Genomic DNA, 22894 nt, shown 5'->3' with positions numbered 1-22894 from the left:
GGAACGACCAGCAGAAAGGGAGGGAGGAGAAAGGTCCTGTGACGTGAACAGGCAGGGGATGTGTCAAGAACGGGTTAAAACGTTAACCAGGTATCTGCAAATGCAGGTAGGGTGTTAATCGGAGGTGCCTGATTCACAGGGTGCTTGTTGGTGGCGGCAGCAGCTGCCAGCTGCATGCATCACCAGCCCCCCGTCCCAGTGTGAGGAAGAGCTGAGCACCCCTTCAAACCTCTGGCTACAATTTCAGATGTGGACACCCAAAAATAAGACTGTAACTCCACACTGAGACAACTGCTTAAAGCACTGTGACTTTCTTAGGTTTGAATGTATATAGTCACATTTTTAAAGGGATTACAGAAGCTGGCCAGGGTTTATAAAACTCTGACCACAATTACTGTATTGGCAGGTTCCATCTTTGCACTTCAAAACTGAAATAGTGCCATTTCACTGGTGGCCTGCAGCAAACCCAGAAATTGGGTAGGTAATCCAAATCACTTTAAGCATCTCACAGATAGTTTTCCCTCATGATTACTCTTTACAGTACCTATTTAATTTTTGTGCAGTTTTACACTTGACTTTTCAAAAGGGTATACTAAAAAATAACCCCTTGAAATCAATGGGATGTCAATTTCTGTAAAAGCTATAAAAACAAACATGATTATAATCAGTAGAGTTGCCACTCAGCAGAGGAGGCCAGTCCAAGGGGAAACGCTCTCAGAGAAAATCCTGCATCCAGTACTTTAAAATTCATAGGATCTTAGGGATAACAGGAACATCTGCAAAGTCTTCTAGTCTGTGATTTACAGGAGCAAACAAGACTGCCTCCTGTTAAAGTTCAGAGCTTATTAATTAATAAACTTCTTCATTTTCACAACCCACAGTACATGTGTGTAACATTAGCATTTTGTGTGTTGAGTCAGAAAATATTGGACACGTAGCATTTCAGATGTGTTTTCCCCAATATACTTTGTTACATGTTTTCCTTAAAACAGTGGTAGAAGCATAAACTTTCAGTGAAAATTTAGAGTGCTGGGTTAATAACCTCTTAGAAGACTTGTATAAAAGCACAACAAAGCTACTACTTACAGCTGTGATGCTTTTCCCTGACATGGACACTACTACATCTCTATACAAGCAAGTACTATCTAGTACTGTGGCAAATAACTATTACCAAAGAATCTATGTCTCAATTATATTTAAAATTTTAAAAGAGATGCACTTTGCGGGGGCGGGGGAGGAGGGAGAAGGTGACTCAGATTACTTCACTGCCTTAAATCGAGGCAGAATGTTTTTTCCATAAGGTAACAGTCAGTGGCAGATTCAACATCACTTGCAGTTGAGTGTATTCAATCTCGTGTACATTGACAATGAATACTTGAGTCACTGAGTATTTTTAAGCTTGCTTTAATAAAGGAGGACCAGTAAAAACTTCCAGTGAACCATGCTAAGTTCAACAGGCAAGTCAACAGTTGAGCTTTCTGACAAGAGTTGTGTTTCTAGCATACATACTCAGAGTGCTGATACAACGGTTCCAGCAGTAGAGAAAATGTGACTGTGAAGCCATTAATAACAAAGCTGTTGCATGAGATGCAGTTCTTATTTTAATGACTGGCATGCCATGTGCTGCACTAGTACCTGGTAAGCAGAAGGTCTGAAAATGACAGGGGTTTGGGCAAGGCACAAAGAACACTTACATGTGATTAGGAGAAAGAGACAGCACTGACTGAGCACTTCAGACAGCATTTAAGGCACTGTACCACTTGGCTTTGAGAAATGCAGCAACCGATTTTGTGCCAGGCATCCTGCGTGGACAAGTGTGTTTGCTTCTCTAAAGACTGCGGGTGAGAGCCAGGGCTAAAAGCCTGCACACACTGTACAGATCGCAGTTCAGTCAGAAATCTGCAGTCAGAGAGCATCGTTTCCCTAGAGGGAGGCATCTAGAAATTAAAAGGGATTGACAGCGCTACACTCTCCCAGTGTATGTGACCATGAGTCATGCATCTCCAAAATCATGAGATCACCCAGATATCAAGGGATAAAAAGATTATTGAATTTTTACTTGTGCCTTCTGCTTTCTGGGTCTTTAAAGGGCTACCCTTGTTTTCAGGAATGACAAAGACCAGAAGCATGAAAAACATAAATATATATGGTTTTTTATATATGTACATAAGTACACTGAGGTGTATAAATACATGATTTCATGTATAAACACATGACTTCAGTAAGGTAAAGCTCCAGTGGTGAAAAACTGGAAGAGCTAGCATCAGTGAAAGAACAAGTCCTGAAGTACAGAATAGGCAGAAATAGAGTCATAAACCTGTTGCCAGGGCTGTAACAGTTTTCACAATTGTACTTATTATGTGATGATAAGATTAAAAAATGAGTGGTAGGACACAAACTATGAATCCTTCAGATATTAATAAGGTAAGCTGATTTTTTTAGCTGGCACCATGATTTATAGCTTCTTCTTAATAACCACCTGAGTGCATGAGTCATGGTTTCAAAGGACATTTTTTGGTGTTGGTTAAATTTTTATTTTTTTTTTAAACAGAAGAGTCAGTGTTTCGATTCCTATCTAAGTGCTTCAGAGTTTCTTGGGTGGAAGGTGTTGTCCTGGTTTGAGCCAGGATGAAGACAATTTTCCTTTTACTGATTTTTTTTTTTTCCCCTTCAGTAAGCTTTCTTTTAACTAGTAGCAGAGTGTTTCACCTAAGACTGATAACAGTGGAATGTTTTTCTAACTGCTGACTCTTCGAGGTCACATTTTTACTGTGCAGGCTCAGACACTACGGGGAGCTCTATGACCCCCCTGTAGGAGGCTGAGTTAGACAGACAGCAAAATTGGCCAGAGATACTCCATTCCATATATCTACATAAGCTCAGAGGAAGGTCAGAGATCACAGAAGACAACTTCCTTCCTGCTGCTTCTTCCCTTCTCTTCCATCCATGGCCAGAGCCCAGGGAGGACTCCGTCCATCCATCCCCATCGACCCCCAGGCTCGAGCTCTCCTGACCCACATCACTCTGTGCTTTCTCCAGCAGCTCCGGGATTTTTCGGGACTATTCGCAGCTCAGGAGATGCTGCGGGAGTGAGGGGAGGCAAGAGGCTTTTGCACATCCCTGAACAAATCTGTATACAATTGTATATATTTTCTTTTATCATTGGTGTTTAATTAAAGCTGTGTAGTTTAGTTTTCAATCCAGCCAAGTCTTTCTCTTTTTCTCTCTCTCCTTCGCTACCCAGGTGGGAGGGGAGGGGATCGAGAGCATTGTTGCCGAACCTGAGTCAAATGGTGACAGGTGTGTCAAATTGAAACTTGTTAAAAGCACAGATAAGGTTCTTGCAATGTAGAAATCACTCAAAAAAAATGCAGCAGTCCCCAAATGACCACTTCAGCATATTGGTCAATCCCTGCATTTGCAAGTGTATGTTCACTTCTTGGCTTTTCAAAAGCTGATGAAAGTTGTACCAACCACACAAGACCAGACAGCGCTCTGACAACTTTCACTCTTCAACCTCAGACACTGGGGCAGCAGCTTCTAAACTGGCTGCTGGCAGGGGTGAGAAGAGACCAGGGCAGCAACAGTTTATTGAGGAAAGGACTACAACAGGGCAGATCGCTTGGGCAAGCACTATCAGGCAATGTAAAATCCAGAGAGTAAACAGCTAAGTGCAGGAGGAAAAAAAATAGAAAACAACAGCCCTATACAGAACTTCTATCTTTCATGTATGTCTCTGCTTTCTTGGTTCAGATATATAAGGTGCTTATTTGGAGAGCAAATATTTTATCTGGCACCTTGTTTTTAAAAAGGGAATTTTATATACGAATATAAATTTGAACTAGAAAACAATTTCAAAATTTTAAATGCATAAAAATAATTCTTACTCTAAATTCTCACTCGCCATGATCTTTACCAACTCAGCATACTATTGAGAATGTTAACTGGTCAAGCAATGTGTACTAATTTTAAAATTCACACTGGGAGATTTTAAAAAGCAAAAATACCCAATCTGAAGCTAAGCCTAATGCATGGCAAATATTGCATAAGCAGGCTTACTGGATTTGGAAGTCAGCTCTGGGGCTGCAAGTGACTCTGAAGCAACTATTGTTCAAGTAAATTTGGAAAAAAAAAATAAATCTGTCTAATCAAGCATTTTTCCAAATATCCAGTATGTCTAATCTCCATACTCACACTGAAAGTTTGCATACATTGAGCAGCAAAAACATAGGAAAGATAAAAGAAAAGCTAGCAAAACATTAGGAAGACATTTTTTTTACTCAACAAAGTGCTGAAAAAGTCGTTGTCAAGAGGTTTGCAAAACATACGATACTGTTATACGCTTCCTGATTTTTTCATTTCATTCTAGCCTTAGTGTATTAAAATATCCAAAATTTGACTGACAGCAAAAGATGACCCACCTTCTAGCTGCAAAAATAAGCCATGAAAATTAAGGAAACACAATACTTTTTGACCAAGAGGTGAGAATTGCCAAAAAAAGTACCTGGAAGTTAAGGCTGGGTAGTGTGGCAAGGAAAGATGCTATTTCCAACAAGAATGTATGTGCAGTTTTGCAGTCCCATGAGAGCAGCCTGTGCCAACAAGTTATTCTGGTTTTACATGCCTGTGCTTCCCACAGTCACCCTCTGCATCACATGCTACATCCACTGAAGCTGATTTAGAAACTCAAAAAATATTCTTAAAAGCCCTTTTTCCTAGAGCCTCTACATGTATTTCAATTAACACTGAAGCTTTAATAAGAAAAAAAAAAAATCAGGTTAACTTCTGATGATTGCTGTTAGAGAAGTATATTTTGAAATATGTTGGGACATTAAGCAGAGAACATGACAGTGGGGTCATGAACTTAATTTGGTTACTCCTTTGCCACCATTTGTTATCCTTGCTGGAATGCAAAAAACAGGTGCCACAGTATTAAATATGCAGCCTGTGGACTTCAGCTGCTGGCCATTTCAGGGCTACATCAAGTTCCTCTGTATCTACCAGGTGTCCATCCACACTCAACACTAATACTGCACAAATCTTTTCATAAGAAATAAAATGTATCTTAGGTCATTACTTCCAATCAAGCAAACACAATGCAGGTACTGCATTTTTCTCTCCATTCTTAGAAACATGTACCAAACTGCCACAAGGCAGCAGTGCCAAGCCCCCTAGCCCAAGTGGACTTCCAATAAAATAATCTGGCCATTAAAACTGAATGTTTTGCCAAAAGTTAAAAGTTTAAAAAGAAGTATTTAATTGCTCATACAACAATACTGGTAAAAGGAATGTCTTCTCATGAAAAGAACTGAGCTGTAGGCACAGAAAATAGAGTATAACAGAAGAGCTTCTAGCTTTAATGCAGAAGGAAGAGAGCAAGACCAGCAGCCTTGGGGAGCTTTGAATCCATTCAAGAGACTTACATTTAACATAGGGGTGGGGAGTGTTTAACAGGAAGTTTAAGATACATGTGGCAAAAAAGACACTGAACTGGAAGGTCGAGACAAGATGGCAATATGGCATGACAGGACTGGGGAACTCAAGTACAAGGACAAGGAAGCAACCTGGCTCTCAAAATGCAAAGGGCATGTATTTTGAAGAGCATGTAAGGAAAGCCACACCAGAAGCGTTGGAGAGTTTAAATGGCAGGTTTGTGAGTGATCTTACAATGGCTTTGAAATTAGTTAATAAGTTTTTCCTGTATTTCTAGTTTTGGTTCTCTCTTCTCAGTGTTGATCTGTACACCACCCTGTCTGTTTCTTGCAGACAAAACAGGAGTCCCTTGGTGTTTCTCTTTCAGTGTAAAGTTCAAGGAAGATGGACTGCTAGCTTGCAGATCGTTTAAATGTATTACTCTTGTGTCTTCCACCAAGAGTGGGTTGGTTACACCAAGAAACTAAATAACACCTCCCACCACCCCTCCCCACCCACTCCCGGCAAACATGGATTTCTGTCTTCTGCTTTCTAAAGAAAGTTCTGAGGCACTGAAGATTATTACACCTACAGGCCAAATACAGAAAAAAAAAAACCCACAAACTGTAGTGATTCCCAGGGCACTCAAATATTAGGTGTCTGGTTAGCATGCTTTCAATATCAACATTGAAATGCAGATTATAAAACACAAGAAAATATGCCACCTAAGAATTTTACTTAGCATATTGTACTGGTTGTTCTTTAGGCCTGGGACACTACTGACACCTTTAATCTCATCTGCAGTTTTTTATTTTTACCTACCTGTTTCCCTGTTTTACAGCAAGAAGGATAAGTTTTCTAGCATGAAACATACAGCTGCACATAGATGATTTGTTTGCACTTCCATGCCAATCCTTCGTTTTAACAGTGAGTATGGAGTACTATACTTGATGTTTTTTGTGGCCTTTTCCATTACCACTGCTAAAATGCGTTTTCCATATTTTTCTCTTCCACAAGGGCAAAATAAACCAATCTATCATCTTTACTTCTTTCTTTCAATAATCAGTAGCTATAGCCTGTTCCCTCTGTATCCATACTACAACTACCAGGACATTAATCCAAACTTCTAGCCATGAAATCAGTAGTTGAGAGTATTTTCCCTCGTACATTCCCTCACTCCCTTCCTGTCAGTTTATATCAGGCTCCCCAAGACCCAAGGCACATTCTGTCTTTTTGAGGTTTTGCTTTCACCCCTATTTTTTTCCACTTGGTTTGCTTTATTCCTGGCATCTCCAATGCAAAATCAATGCTCAAAACAGCTGAAAAAGTATCCAAAGTATTTATATATATATATATATAAATACTATATATATATATATTTCTATAAATAAAAATTAACGGCGGGGGGGGGGGGGGGGGACAAAAACAAACAAACAAACAAAAAAACCCAAACAACACCTTTAAAATCTTTGACTTAACAAAACCTAAACTATCAAGCATTGAACTGAGACGGTCAAAAAACAGGTCCACCTTCCCTTGTATCTTAAGAATTTGGTTTTGCTGTCATTAATATCATTAAATCCTAGTAGCATGTAAAGCATAAGAGAAAAATCAGGTCTTTAATCTGTTAGAAATTTGTTTTGTAAAATTAAATCTTCTGGTTAAACATCATGTGTGTGATACATTTTCTTTTATGTCAGGAAGCAATACCACTTCAACAGAGTACTCTGGTATCTAGAAAAGCACTTAGCAATTCCATTTACTTTTAAATGTTGCAGATATATTTACTGACTAAAACTACAGAGGTACCTTTCAGCCTTAACTCTTCTGTGATTCTGTAAAACTTACATCTATTTTGTAGTTCTCTACTGGGGCAAGGCATAGGAGATTGAGTGTACTGTTTTTTACAGCTCTTGAATTTTGTAGAATTTAAATGTCCAGCTTCTTTACTTTGCACTGGCATCAAACAGTTTTTTGAGTAGGCAATGAATATCACTGATCAGCTATGGAGGGATATCCACCACCAGGTAAGGTTGTTGTAGCTTGAGATTTTCAGGATTCTTACCCAAAAAGTAAGACTGAGGGAATGCAAATTTGAACCGGGCAAAGGAAAAGCCACAAGCTGTGAAAAAAACCACCATCAATCTAATTTTCAAATTAATCAGATTACATTTTTGCAGTGAAATAAAAATGTCAACAGTTCCTCTTGCCTGCTGTGATACTGCTATCCTCTCCTCCCACACTGCATGGAAGGACAAAACAAAGCCACAACAAACAGATCAAATCCTTAATCCACCATAATTTTCATCTCTTTCAATTGATTATAATACCAACAGCTTATTGCAAAGAAACATTAGTTTAAACATACATCCAGGACAGCGGTGTCTTGCATCACAGACTTCTAAATCTCTGATCTTCAGAGTGGAGGACAAGGCCATCAACTTGGTGAAAACATCAGAGGTGTAAACACCAGTGATGAACTTTATTCTTACCACTTCCTGAAGTGTCCACTAATTCTGCTCACAGCTCAAATTAAAAATCCATTGTTTCAAGTTCTCTGTTAGTTTCTGAAATAAAGTCTAAGCCACCATTTTCATATAGTGAAATACGAATATACTATTTTATATAGTAAATTTTACTATAAATTTTTTTAAGTCAACACAAGCATTCATTCTTTTTCTCTTTGCAAGGAGGAGAAAACAGCCCTTGGAATCAGCAGCTGAAACATTTACCAGTGTCATTTACTTGCTTCTGCTAATATTAAACCAAACTTCTCCTCTATTTATAAATAAAACAATTTATGTATAAATAAAACAATTTATGTGCACTTGGTAAAGCGCACATAGTAAAGGCAAGAAGAGATCTCATTAAAGCTTTACAGTTTAAAACAATGGCATCTCCGTATTTTTCAAATCGAACATTTCCTACTTGTCTTGATGAAGTTAATTAAGTGGAAGCTTGTCTGTGCACGCACTGATTCAGTGCCTTTTTAACTCCAATATGAAGTGAGAGGCAAACATTTTGAGACTTGAGGGTAGCACATTCTTAGAAGTCCACTGAAATCACAGGTCAGCGACCAATGCCTTACAGAAATCTGCAAGTACTGACCTTCATAGATACATAGAATACACCTCAGGATGTTTCTGGATTTCAGATTCTAAATCTTTCAAGGATAAATGCTCTCAAATAAATGAAATTCTAACTCCCACTTTACTGCAATTTATTCTCCTTAATGTAAACTGCCAGAAGAAACAGGATACTCTGCAGACACACCAACATTTGTATACAGCATGCCAAACTGAAAGGTAAGTTTCCCCTTCTGCTATGCAAAACAGACTCCTCCTCCTTGATATTTCATTACTAATCTGTATAGTTACAAATATTGCTACTGAATTCACCAAAGAGGAGGGGAAAATACATTAGTTTATACAGTGTTTATTTAATGCTCTTTGTTGCTTTGGCTGAAACAAATCTGTTGTGAAGATTCTGGATCCCAAGTTCCCCAGACTGAATCCACCATGCCATACAGAGGTGCAGGATATCTATGTCTCATTGCTAGCCAAACACCAGAAATGTTGACAGGGAATCAACTGATGAAACGGAATCAAACCACACTCCAACTCAGACACAAAGAAAAACAAAATTTATGAGAATTTATCCTCTCAAAAGGACGAATGTAGAAAGAAACTTTGGAAGGACCTGCTTCCCAGTAGTTCTCCTTGCTCAAAACAAGACTGTGCCCAATTGACAGCAGATTTAAAGCCTGTGCTTTTGCTGATGTTACAATTAAAAGAACCAAGGTGGTGAGAGCTGCATTTGCATTGCTAATCCCACAGTGGATCCTATCCAGTTGTTATGATGGAGATGCATCCACAAAAGGAGAATGTACATCTTCCACTAAGAACACAGGTGAAATCTGTAAACTTTCAGATTTCCCACAACACAAAAAAAATGCTTTTGTCAGCATGTAGAAGACTAACATTCAGACTTCTGCTATTTATTAACGCAGACAGTCCATATACGCACTAGAATTTCTTCCAAAGTCATATACAGCAACTGTTACTACTAACAATACTACTGCTGGATACTGGACCTATGAAGTATCCACCCAATAAGTAAACATGAAAAATTAATCTTCAAATATGAAAAAAAGGCATTTTGTCTTTAAATCCATTTTGAAATAGATGAAACTATTTTTAGCCTATTATTTCTCCTTTTGAGTTGGTATCTGGGAAAAGAAAAACAGAAGTTGTTTCAAGCAGCATAAAATCAGTAGCTCTTTCACAGCTCTTTATGAAGTTCTCTCCTCTTACCAATTTTTGTAATCTAATTGTAACCAAAAAAAAGCAGTCCAGAAGGCTGAAGTAACACCTTCAATATAGTTTTCATTTGCATTATTTATTAGCAAAATGTGTTTATAGAGATCTAAATGCCTGAGGAGTGAGGGGGGAGGGGAAGCAATTTCCCGCTCAAAAAGCATTATTTAAAAACCCTTATGAAATTGTCACATTTAACAGAGCATTTGATCAAATGATTAACTGTTATTGATGAAAGGAATTATGTGTGCTTTTGAATAAAAATTACAGATTACAATTAGTATTTTAATGCTTCATTTTCCTTATGTTATCCCTGGCATTTGTATTACAAAATACTCATTATTCTCAGAAGCCATTCATAGCTTGTTGCTACAACCGGAAATTACACTGACAGAGCCTTTCTGAATGTAAGTCCAAGGCCCTTCCCTTACCCAGATACTTCTTTTGATTGTCCAGATATTAAATGACTTTTGGTCCCCAATCTCTATAGCGCAAGGTTTGCAAATTCCTCAAAGAAAACAACCCAAGGATCTAAGAAGAACTATAATACAGCAAATACTGTTATCAACCAATAAATGGAAGGAAGACAGGGAAACTAATTCTTCAGTAAAACAATAAATTCTTAAACATGGAAAAGACTGATGGCACTTGAAAACAAAGTACTGTCTTCCTATATATGGAGCTCTGTGTCCAGTTTCAGGCTACGCAACAGCTCTCCAAAAAAGGAGCTGGCAAGCTGAAGCAAGTCCAGCAGACTTCCACCAAGATGGTTAGGAAGTGCATGATACAGACAACAGGCTTAGAGAGCTAGGTTTGCTCAGCATGAAGACTAACAGTGGACCTAGCAGATACATCTAACTTGTCACTGCATAGTTACAGATAAAGACAGAGCCAGGCTGTTCTTGAAGATACACAACAACAGGGGCAACAGACACAAGCAGCACCCAGGCAAACTCTCATTAGGGATGACCACCTTCACAGCAAAGGTGGCCAAATACTGGAATATGTTGCTTGAGAAACTGTGGGACCACCACTCTTGAAGACACTATCAGCTTGACTGGAAAAAGCCTAAGTAACCTCATCTAACTTCAAACTCGGATCCAAGCTCACAGCTAGCTCTGCCTTAAGTGGAAGGTTGTGCCCACTGACCTCCAGAAGTTCCCTGCAGCTTCAGTTAATCTGTGATTCTCTCTATTGACCAGACAGCTCAGGGGACTATATCTTATATGAAATTAAACACGTGAGTCTTGCAATTTACTATAGATTAAAAGCTTTAATTGCATAAGTATAATTATATTAATGGAATTTTCTGAAGGCAATCTAGCATTCAATCCAACAGTCACAGCTAAATGATTAACTTGTTGAGTTTCAGTGATTCTCTGAAATAAACTACCAGCTACAGCTAGTGCTTATCCCATGGCCTCTGCTCAAATTGCCACTTAGCTTCCTCATCTGCTCCATTTGCACAAGAGATTGCTAAATATATGGGGTATGAAGTGTTTTGCAGAAGACAAGTACTCCATATGGACTCTCAAGTGTGGTATACAACAAAAAACCCCAGTTCATCCCTTTCAATTCTGAGTCTGTCAAAGAAGTAATGAGAGTGGCCACCTAATCCAATCACAGATATGTTATCTTAAAGGTTACTCTGATTTGTCTAGGAAAATAGGACCAACCATTCTTTTGATTTTTAAGGAGAGAGAGGCACAGCTTCTTCCAGTCACATGGTTTAACAGCCTTAAGTCAGTGCTTTTACTGAGAGTTTCAGGTACACAAGTCTAGATGGAGCTGCAGCTGTATTCCTGCCTTCAAAGTCCTTTACCTGTTTCCTGTCCCTTGTTTCATTAAATGTACAATCTTCCAAACTACATTTAAATAATCTAGCAGTTCTGATTTGTCTGTGTTGTATGGTCTTATTTCCTCCAAATTTTCCGCTGCTCCTTCTTCATTAAGGTGTTGGCTTCTTCCTTCTCCTTCCACTCCCACTATTTGCAGCTCTGGCAATGCCTTCCCTGTGCATATGTAACAGGGTATTACACTGTCTGGTTATTAATAATTCTTTCTTTCTAATTTCACATAAGATTACTTGCTTTCTTTTCCTTCTTTCCTGTACTGAAGTGATATATTTTGCCCTTAGCATATCCTATTAATGTTGAACTCTAATAGTCTATAGAAGGGATTACATGAAATGCCAAATTGTTAAACATTGCTCTAATTTACAGAGCTGTGTGAGTGATACGTATGACCCCAGTAATCTTTTAATTCACTTCATCAGCAGTAGAAAAGTTATCTGTAGAATAAAAAAAACCTCTAAGTGACTAATCTACATCTCTGACACATGCATTGGGGCCAGATAAATCTTCCTGCTGCTGAACCGAACTTTTCAGACTACTCTCAACAACAGGCCCCTTTTTCACTGGCCTTATATGCTTTATGCAGATTGTTGTTTTGACAAGGGCAGGTAGATGAAGAGCAGGTGAAACAAAGGAAGCTCACACTTTTTAGTCTTCAGGGTGAGAGCAGAAGATAGGCCTAATATGTGGGGCTAAGTTCTAATTGTCTGTTCCGCTTCCCTGTGGCTTTGTATGGAAAAACAAATTCCAGAAAAGAGAAGGGGAAAATCTCTAACTTTGCCAGCTATCTAAGCTACCACAATTCACACAAAACCATTCTGAGTTGGGTCCAAAAGTGAATATTGAGACATCCCATTTGTGTTTAATCTTGCTGTTTTAATGCAGCTTATTTTCATTATGCCTGAAAACAGTCTGTTACTTCAAACATTAACATGAAATGAGACTGTCATCACCTGGTACATGTTGCATTTATGTATGGATAATACCCTACTTGCACTACTCCCCATTCACTGCCATAAAAGCATAACAAGTTCTAACAAATGCTAGTTTTGGAGATAGTGGGATGGAGAATCATATATTAAGATTCCAATTGCTGTTTTGGATGGACTACATGGCCTGTAGGAGCAGACAATTTGTTATCTAAATGAACACAATTCTACCCTGGAAAACTTTCACACAATGAAAGATGAATGGAAACTGTCAAAGCAAATTCATTACTGCTTATATGAGTGAGTGCTGACTTCTTAAGACAGTGAGTTCTCTATGATTTTATAACCCTTGTGTTTTGCGCTCTAAAAGGAAGAAAACAGGTGAGCTCATTCCTCAGTAATCTCATTGGGATTAAAAATGCTAATGAGTCTAAAAAAGCTCTGAGCACTAGTAGGAATGCAGAGATCTCTCTCTCCTATGAAATGTGGTATTTAAAACTGAGTATGATAAAGATGCAATGCAGGCTCTCATTGCTTCCAAGTTTGTAATACAATATCCACCATTTCACATGCTATGTATTACATTCACTCAGTTATCTGTTATTATTTTACTTTTCCTTTGAGGAATTAGATTTATCTGCCGTTGCCTTCTAAATATGTAACATCAAACCTGTAGAAAGAAGCTGAAGTTTTCTGAAGCTTTACATAAATTACTAATTGCTTCTATCGAAGAAATGCTATGTAATGAATCTAATAACATTCCAACAATTTTAGTTGGTGTTGGCTTGTACTTAAAATGTGTATGTCTGATACATATTTCTAGTATGACAGCATTATTTTCTCCAGATGTCAGAAAGGAATTAAGTCAAATAACAACCTGAAATCACTTGGCACCTTCCTTGGTACATCACATGCCACCATGCAACATCAGGTTGAAATGATGCCATGCAGTTAAATGCTATGTTCTTCTTGGCTTTAGCATGGTCTTTGTTTCATATAGCACAAAAGTAACTACAACAAAATGTGTCAAGTGTTATTTATATCACGACAGTTGTTGCAATCTGTAAATGCAATACACTGACACCATACACACACCAACACACAAACTGATATTTACCACGCCATTATAGTATACAGATGAATACAAAGATTGTTCTAATGTTACTAAGCAGCATGACAGAAAAAAAAACCAACCTGTTTCATATTATGATCCTAACACAGACCATGCAGATACCAAACACGGAAGCTGAAAAGCCCACATACACAGCTGCATACCTCATATCCAGCAATTAGTACAAAATACAGTGAATTAATGACTGTCTTCTAGCAATGCCTTTTTACTACCAGTTCCTGCTGGGAGCAAGATTTGACTTGAGGTCAAAGATTCTACCTTTATTCAATTAATTATAAAAGAAGAAAATCTTCAGGAGTCTGCCACTCAAAGATGACCTTGATTTTGTGTTCCACTCTAACAAGGGGTATGGTTAATTTTTACAGTAGTAAAACCTATGGTCTTTAATCTTGTTATACAGATGTAAAAAAAATAATCCATGTTAACTCATTAAATCTACTTTTCTAGACAACCCAATGTTCTTCAAATACTGTGACTCACTTGGATAAATTTTCTGGAAATGAAGTATTGCCCACTTCAGCCACAGATCATTGTAAGAACATATTACATGCTCAATGCTATTACTGTGGCCTTGACTCTCTTTTTCATTCAGGCTGGTCTTCTAACACATGGTCCGAGAGTCACACCTGGAAGTGGCAATTGAATTTCAGAGAGCCTTACAGAATCACAGCATCATTTAGGTTGGAAAAGACCTTTAAGATCATCAGGTCCAACCTTGTATGTCCCTTCACTAGCTCCTGGCCACAGATGCCTCCCTGGCCACCTGAGCATCTCTGCTTCATAATACAAAAAATTCTGCCTTTGCTTACAAATACCATTAAAATAACATTTCCCCCGCATCTCTCTCCTCCTTTCTCTTTTTAGCATGTAGCAGATTAACTAGGATGCCTTCTTTGCTAGCTTTGGCCTTGAAATTTATAACTATTTAAAGTTGTCCAAGTATAGCCTCTACCTCTTCCATAATCAGTCAGACCTTTTACCTACTAATTCTCTGGCTGGACCTCACAATTAATGGGTAAATCAGAATTTCTCTTTTAGAGTGTATTCATTCTTGCACCTAAGGGAAAAATCAACCACCTCCCCTTTGGTAAATCACTTAAAGGATTATGTATCTTTGGTGTCAAAAGCCTGACCCCTAAATTCAGTTTAAATTTGTGAAGCACCAGTCCTCTTTATACAAAAAGCACATTTTCTTGATGAAACCGAGCTAGATAGCTGAAAGACTCTTAATGCCTATTTTGTGCCACATACCCTAGACCACTATAAATCCACAGGTATTTGACTGTATTTTTCAGTATTTTGATCAGTGGATTTTCATACCATGTTCGATAAGGTAAAGCAATGTAAAAGCTGCACATTTACATATCTACCTGTTAATCCCAGTCTTTATTCACATATACACCTACCCTCCTTTTCTCCTGCATTGTCTACATTATTCTGTTACAGATGAGAGTATATTACAGTTATATATAGGAACACACTTAGAGACCAACTGAAAAACCTTCTCAGTGACATCTGTATTCCATCTTCCCACAATGGCAACTGTTTTATTTTCCATTCTAACCAACTAAAATCACAGATCAGCAAACCCCAAATATTTTTCCAGCTAAAAATAACAAACCAAAAAGCTACCCTTTCTCTCCTGTCTCAGCCACCTGCTCCAAACGATTTTTCCCACATAAAGATCCTGGCCCATCAAATTGTTTTAAAATAAATGCACTGAAAGGTTAAAATATTTTAAGAGGAATTAAAGAATATGAGTCATCTAAGAAGATAAGATGTTTCTTTAAACAAGAAAATTTACATTTCAAATATAGTCAACTTGGCAAAATTGTCTGGAGCTTCCTGTATGAAACCAGAGGATCTTTCATGCTATAGCATGCATGTTGATATCTCCTACTGTAGAATTGAAGGAGAATGCTCAAATTGCCATGTTCTTACTCACTTATTCTGTTTTTTCCAACAGTTCTTTCAGAGAAGTATTCCTTTTAGTTCTGCTTTTCAGTAAATCTGTCCTACAAAATCTTCTCGGAAGAAAAAAAAAAAAAGCTGCCTTTTGGTTCATCTTTTTATTCAACTAGAAGAAATAAGAAAAAGGAAATGGAAAGCATCACTGTAATTCTTATCTAATGACAGGCTATAGTGTTTCACTACTAACCAGGTTCTAAACACCTTATTAAGTTTTGTTCCGTTCAAGATTACTTTTCTGCAAATCAACAAACTCCTCTTCAATGCACATGAGCAGATGGAAGTCCCTGGTAATTTTTGTATTTTTCAAGTGGGGGAAGTCTTACAGAGTGTTACGGGGAAAACCATCTGAAATATTCTGAAAATTTATTATTTTCACCAAATACAAAATGCTTAGGCTGCCTTATTGCTTGCTTATTTGCTGGGTTTCTAAAATTAATTTTCTAAGCCATATTGGATCTCTGTGTGTTTGACTCTTCCCTAAGGACTATTCATAACCATGAAACGTCAATTCTGTTCTAAGAAATCCAGTGTATAACCCCACTACTGCCCTGTTCCCTCTTCTGTATAAATGCTCTTTTGTATTTAGGCACTTTCAGGAAATTGCCCTTCTCCTCCCCCGCTTGCTCCCCACTGTCCTACTCTTACTCGCAGCCCCTCCCAATCAAGTCGAGGGAATAATTGTATTTTTGTTGGCACACTTCCAGCTCCTCCACACGTTCCACTCTAGAAGCAGTAAATGAAACCCGGTAGCTTTGGCACACTCCTCTCAGCTTTAACACACACACACTCACACACACTCAGTTGGACAAGGAAGTAAACAGCATTGAGCTTATTCCCAAAATAATGACCTTTCACTTCTCCCCCATGCAAGTTCCTCTTTAGCTGAAAAATACAGTGCTTCCAAATTGAAAAAAAAATCTTCCTCTTTCGATTCTGTACTACCAGTGTTTTGAAACACCATTTATTCCACTTACAAGTATTCCACGTGTGAGTTAATTACCACTGCCGAGACAGACAGATATCCCTGGGGGCCAACACTTTGGTCATTTCGTAACCAGCAAAATCGGCAGGATGATTTTGCCAAGGCGTTTTCCCCTCCCCTTTGAATACCTGAGAACTAAAAGCCAGCAGAAACTCTCCTCCACGCTCACAAAAGCGGTGCTGGCAACCTCTTCTGTGAAAAGAGTTAAAAAAACGTACCTTCCTTGGGTTCATCAGCCTCTGAACTCATGGTGTCAGCGTGAGGCGCTGGGGACCAGATCACAGCTGACGCGCGCACTGAGAAGCAGCCACAAGTCAACTTCTCAAAACAAAAAAAAAAAAAAAAAAAAAAAAAAGAGAGAGAGAAGCTTGGGATATCAAGGGGAAAAGACCGTGAATTCAGCAAATCACAACTAAGCTACTTGAAAAGGATCCCGCCCCTTTCTCAGCTGCACACCAGCGACTGTCTGGAAAACCAGCACCTTCACAGAAACCCTCATTTTACTCGCCAGCAGTCGCCGTTTATGTATTTTATTCTCCCCAGTCTGTAGGAAGGGTGGAGTTTCACTTGTTGCAGCTTGCCAGCGTGGTATGAGAAAGCAAGCAGGGGAAACCAAAAAAAGCCCTGAGCACAGAGCAACGTCTGACAATCAAAGTGGGGCTCTCTTAACTTGCAGGAAAATATAATTTAAATAAATTATTTTAAAGCCTGAATTGTACATTTCAACATTGGTTACTATCTGGAATTACTTCTGTAGCCTCCATAATTATACTGACTAATACAGGATGACTAAATACATGCTTAAAGGATGAGAAGGAGCAGCTTTCTTCCAGGTTGTTTAAGCTAAATTATTTTTTCTTTCACACATGCTCAGTGCATGGTGGCATCTACCCTGAAAGGAGCAATTTACCTTTCCTTCTTGGAAAAACTATCTGATTTCTTCGTGCTATGACACCCCTGCATCCTAAAAAAGATCATTATTTTTAACTATTACACAACATTGTGTTAGAGCACAGCAAGAGAACAAGGGTCTTTTGCAGCCACACCCCAACTCTCCACATATCATACACGCCTTCGCAGCAAAAGCACGGGGAATTACTTGGAAGCCTGTCTTTCCACTGTCGCAGCCTCCAGTAAGATCACTGTCAAAAGGAACCATCTTTTCCTACTTATTCATGTAATATATTTTTAGCACAGCTAACAGGACAAAACGTCAGTGAAAACATGACTGGTCAGACAAAAGGAGAGGCATGATGGTGCTGCCAGCTCTGACATGCAACCAAATTCCTACCTACCTCCACCTCACAGGGTTAAATTAAATTCATGTGCCTGAAGGGTTGTCAGTGTCTTCATAGAAGTAAGAGTATTAACATCTATTATCAGTTAGCAAGAACATTACTGTAGTCAAGTAGAAATAAGTGTATTTCAAGATGAAGTCAGAAAGAGCCAAAGCTGTCAGCTAAAGTGAGGAATGCAGGGGGTGGAGGGGAAGCATTGCAGATTACAATATTCAGTTGTATTAATAACATTTCAGTGGGAGACTGTACATATGTAGGATGATCTGATAGGTAAAAGGTATAGAGTCAGGTAGGGCAGTATGAATTCTTCAGCCATGGCAAAGTTGCTCTGGGGGCAGGAGTAAATAATACTCCAAAATGTGAGCAGGAGGAACAGGAAGAAACATAGTGTTAGTCAAGGTGAACTGTGATAGCTTTTGGGGTCCTTTAATCAAAGGGAGTGTTGGCAGAGAGATAAAATAGCTAGAAGATGAGGCAGTATCAAGAGCCTTGTGTGAACAGACTTACACAATAGATGGATGCCTTTTGTTATTCTAGATGACAGATGGACACAAAGAGAGAATCACAGAATGGTGACTAATAGAATGGTTTGATGAATAGAATGGTTTGGGCTGGTAGCGAAAGATCATCTAGTTCCAACCCCCCTGCTGTGGGTTGGGACACCTACTAGACCAGGTTGGTCAAAGACCCAAACAACCTGGCCCTGAATACTTCCAGGGGAGGGGTCAATAAGCCTTGTGATTAAAAGTCAGCAAGTTCTGCAAATTTAAGATTTATCAAATCTCACAGAAACCCAATGATTCTGTTTCTTTTCTTCCCTACAGAGTCAAGATCACATCTCCTCACTCAGCCGTGTTAGTTCTGCATAGTCTTGATTCACGCTCCAGAAATGTTTGTTTCATTTTGGTTGTTATGCTTCTCAAAAACACATGCATTGGCTGAAAAGTCCGGAGTGTCTCAGCAGGTAATTTTGTGATCTTAGGCTATGCAGCAACTTGTAATGCCATTGGATAATGAGGACATTATCATCTTCCTCAGGATCTACACCCAAAAAACTCAAATAATTTTACTTAGAAGGGCAAGAAAAGTAACAGAATAAGGCAAGTATAAATTAAACAGTCTATGGATAACAGCAGAGTCCAGATAAGTGATGACACTACCTCACCTGCAGGGAAGACCAGTTATTGAAGCATTTGCACTGATTTTTGAAACCCATGATCCAAAAAGCCTGGAAGATTAAAAACACCCCCCCTCTTTAATCATAAACTATGCATGTGATATGGAGTAGGAAGGACATAACAAAGAATGGCAAAAACTCCAAAAACAGAATCGCAGATACAGCTACATTTCACAGGGCAGATTCTCTTACAGAAAAGTTAAGCCCTAAAATCATAGAAACATAGGATCATAGAATGTCTCGGGTTGGAAGGAACCTCTACGGGTCATCTATTCCAACCCCTCTACAATAAGAAGGGACATCTCATACAATGAAGGGCTTAAAACCCAAAACAAATTTAGGAGACATTGTCTTAGAGCAAAAGCCAGCACTCCCAGAGGAAATTAAATCTTTTGTGCAGTGCACATAAAAAAATAGGTTTACATACTAAGTTTCAGTGGCTAAAAGTCTAAAAGACACAAAGGTGGGTAAGACAAGAGGAGACAATTAAGTATGGTCCTTTACACCCTTCTCTGCTGAAATAAAAAAACTTCTGGTTTTACTTTACCAATACTTTAGTTAGGCTTGTTTTGGTTTTCACCTCATCATTTGTAATAGTTCTCATTTCTGCAAACCTTAAGGCAGGGTTACCACAGAAAGAACAGACTGTAGGCAGGGATTGGCTTACTACAGCAATATGCAGGGCATTGTGAAAGGACAGGTAGCTATGTCAGCACATCCTCAGCCCAGCTAAAAACTTTGCTCATGTTTTGTGTCTCAATGCACGCTGAGACAGCTCTGTTTACAGAAACACTTTCTTAACACCGGTGGCAAATCCTATTACATCTTTTGCACATACTTAAAATAAATAATAAAATCCATAGTAGCCAAAAACTGCAGCTAAATCTAGTGCCAAAACGATTCTGAAGCTGAAAGCTGAAATGTCAAAAAAGACTAATGTTTTAGTTCACAAAAAAGAGGAAGAAGCACTACTACATGAAAAGTATCAGGAAGAAGCTATCAAGAGGAGGCAACTGTCATGGAAGCAAGAATAAATCTCTTCTGCAAAAAAATCCTTGCACGGGCTTCAAATAGCTCAAGATAAGGAAGTGGTAATGTAACACTTCAGACATTACATATTCACAGCTTGCTTTTTTTTTTTTTTACATCTCCCTATGTTTGGTTAACGTAATTAGAGTTATCTGGTGATAACTTCTGCTCTTACAAAATGTCACATTCAATGTATTGCAAACCTTTAAACAATCAAAATATGGTACATGCCCAACTTCACCTCCTTGCTACAGATGAGAGCCACCAATGGTTTTCTCTTTCTAAGCCCACTGTTTATCTTTTGCCCATTTCAACTGCAGTGAATTATTAGAAGCTGCATGAGAGAAGGCTGATGACAGCTGAGAAAATCTGGGTTTCCCACCCTACTCCCAACTGCAATACAGAAAAGCTGTACAAGTATCCTCAAAGATCATAATAAACATAACTGCAGATATGCCTTCTTTATGCTATGGTGATAGCCATGCTGTAAAGATTTTCCTTCCCTTGAATTAGCAAGGATGGAGAATGTAACGTGGATCAATGATGAGAAGGTAAAAGAGTTGCACTACCTTGTCCCATTTAAGACTGTACAGTTAAAGTACTGGCTTTCACAGTACCACCACAAACAAAGCTTTTCAACCAGCTGTTTTCATAGAGTAAACAGAAAGATGCCATACTTAGATGTTTAACCTAGGTATTATGTAAACTTTGCCATTTAGTAATCATGCAGTAACATAAGGAAAGCTTACACCATCTCTCTTCTGTAGTCCAAACAAGTTGTACCTATTTATGATACAAGAGGTTTAGGTTGACAAATTTTTAACTTCTGACTCTTTAACACTTCAACAGGTGTGGATTACTGGCACATAATGCAAGTTTTCACATAGGGCAAAAAGAACATCGGATACTGTCCTGAAGCACTTATCTATTATTTTTTCATATATATAATTTACAAAATGTAGTGAGTAATTATGTGATACATCCATCACTGTCAATATATTTCAACAATTCTCAAATATTCCAGGTTTTCTCAAACTAATGTTTTGAGAAGGAATGAGATGTAAGATTGTTATCTTTCAATACAAGATCTCCCAAGCAGAAATAAATGCAGCAGGTCTGGTCTGCACATATTTATGCAATGTTCAAACATGCTGTCTTATCAGAAGGGCAACCAGATGTTCATAGAGTATCTCAGAAAAATGGTACACGATAATAGTTCACAGAAAAAAATAGGACAAAATGTTAAATTCAAAAGCCTGGAAGCCACATGGAGATACCATTAGGAAGTTAACTGTAGCTGCCTCTTCTACAAGTGGTGCCTTGTTAGCTTGTAAATTTTACTACTAAGATCTTTTTATAGAAGTTACTGACTGAATAAACTGTTAAAGACAACACAGAAGTGTGCCCTCAACTTGCTCCACTGCTCCTTTTTTGCATCTCTTCGAGTACCACTTCAACCATCTGCCAACCTGAAAAAAAGGTTGGCAGATCCTAACTGCACTGAGTTTCAAGATGCAGATTTTTAGTCCTTCCCTATTGGTTGAGACTGCTGGATGAGCTCTTTCGCATCCCTAGAGGGCACTGAGATCTTGCATCACAAAGCAATGAGCTGCTGTTTCCTCTAGCACGGTTCACCTCCTGGGATGCATAAATACACCTGACAGGCATCCTCCCAGGTGAAAAACAGTGCAGCCCTGACCTGCTATCTGTGTCTTCTGCTGCTGCCACGTACAGACACCAAGTGCATTTGAAGGCACACGGGGACATCATGTGTGCACAATGGTGCACTGGGAGAGGAAAGGGATGGAGAGAGGAGGCACAGTCACAGGAAAAAAGTAAAAATTCTGTTTTCTTGCAATGTATCTAAGTTGTTCTGCTTTCAGTCATGCACTTAAACAGTTACAGACATTCAAATTAGCAAACTGAGAAGCTATTTTAAAGTTATTTCCTAACCCAGAAGTAGAGCAACACCATCTGTAATTGTGTTACTCCTATTATTGCAAAAGAGAGTGCAATATGCACTGTCTGTATAATGTGAGTACAGCAAAAACAAATTATGCAATTTTGTTAATTTAGGGTTTAATCTTATTTTATAGTAAAAAAGAGAACTTTCAATTAGTTGTGTGATTTTAATAGCACTGTTTATAAAGTTTGGTAACTAAAAGGATTAGGTTCAATAGCCCATCTGTTATTGCTGTAGCCAGATTTTACTCCTGATTTCTATTTGTTTTATTATCTTCCCCCACAGAATAAACATATCAATATAATCTAGAACATGCTGAGCCTTTGACTGATGTCAGAAATACTGTTTTCAGCATACATCATTCAGTGTTTTCACAGAACAGCACAACTCTAACATCTCCATTATCTATGGTGCAGATTTTTTAAGCAATTTGTCTTCGCATGCCTAAACCTCATACGAGGTAATGTTTTCGTCTTAGGAAAATTCAGTCCATTGAAAGATAGAGAGGCAAAATGAACCAAAATATTAGCCGGTTGATCCATAAACCAGATCTGAAAAATATAGGTAGTCCTGGTTTTGGCCTGATTGTCACTGCTTGCTACTCCTTACCATTAGCTCATTTTTTCTCCTTTGCAGAACAGCCTTCAGACCATTTCAGGTAATAATGCTTGCGGCACTTGTTGAAGAACTCACAATACTTCCACGTACTGGGCAGACCCACAAATGATACTCTGGTGTTTTTCTACCAGGTGGTTAGCAAATTATAAGAAGTCCAAGACCAAGGGCTCAGGCAATCCCTCAAAAGTGTCTGCACCAGGCTTGGCATCTAGCC

General features: G+C 38.6%; 1 protein-coding gene across 3 annotated transcripts in view; it reads right to left on the bottom strand.

The window, feature by feature from the left end:
* The window catches only part of TNFAIP8 (TNF alpha induced protein 8), a 70838-nt gene that overhangs the window by 4779 nt on the left and 43165 nt on the right, over nt 1–22894 (bottom strand). Inside the window, exon 1 of one of the 3 annotated variants that reach the window (XM_051641941.1) lies at nt 16814–16873. The exons of 1 other annotated variant lie outside the window; for it this stretch is intronic. In XM_051641941.1, the coding sequence (XP_051497901.1) occupies nt 16814–16844 (31 nt within the window). In that variant the 5' untranslated portion in view covers nt 16845–16873. Of the gene's footprint in view, nt 1–15587; nt 15653–16813; nt 16874–22894 lie in introns of those variants that run through there. One more of the 3 variants, XM_051641945.1, reaches the window with a different exon arrangement.

Source organism: Apus apus, chromosome Z (genome assembly GCF_020740795.1).
Source record: "Apus apus isolate bApuApu2 chromosome Z, bApuApu2.pri.cur, whole genome shotgun sequence".
Classification (NCBI taxonomy): Eukaryota; Metazoa; Chordata; class Aves; order Apodiformes; family Apodidae; genus Apus; species Apus apus.
The sequence above is the reverse complement of the archived record's forward strand: the minus strand, read 5'-3'. Positions and strand labels throughout refer to the sequence as shown.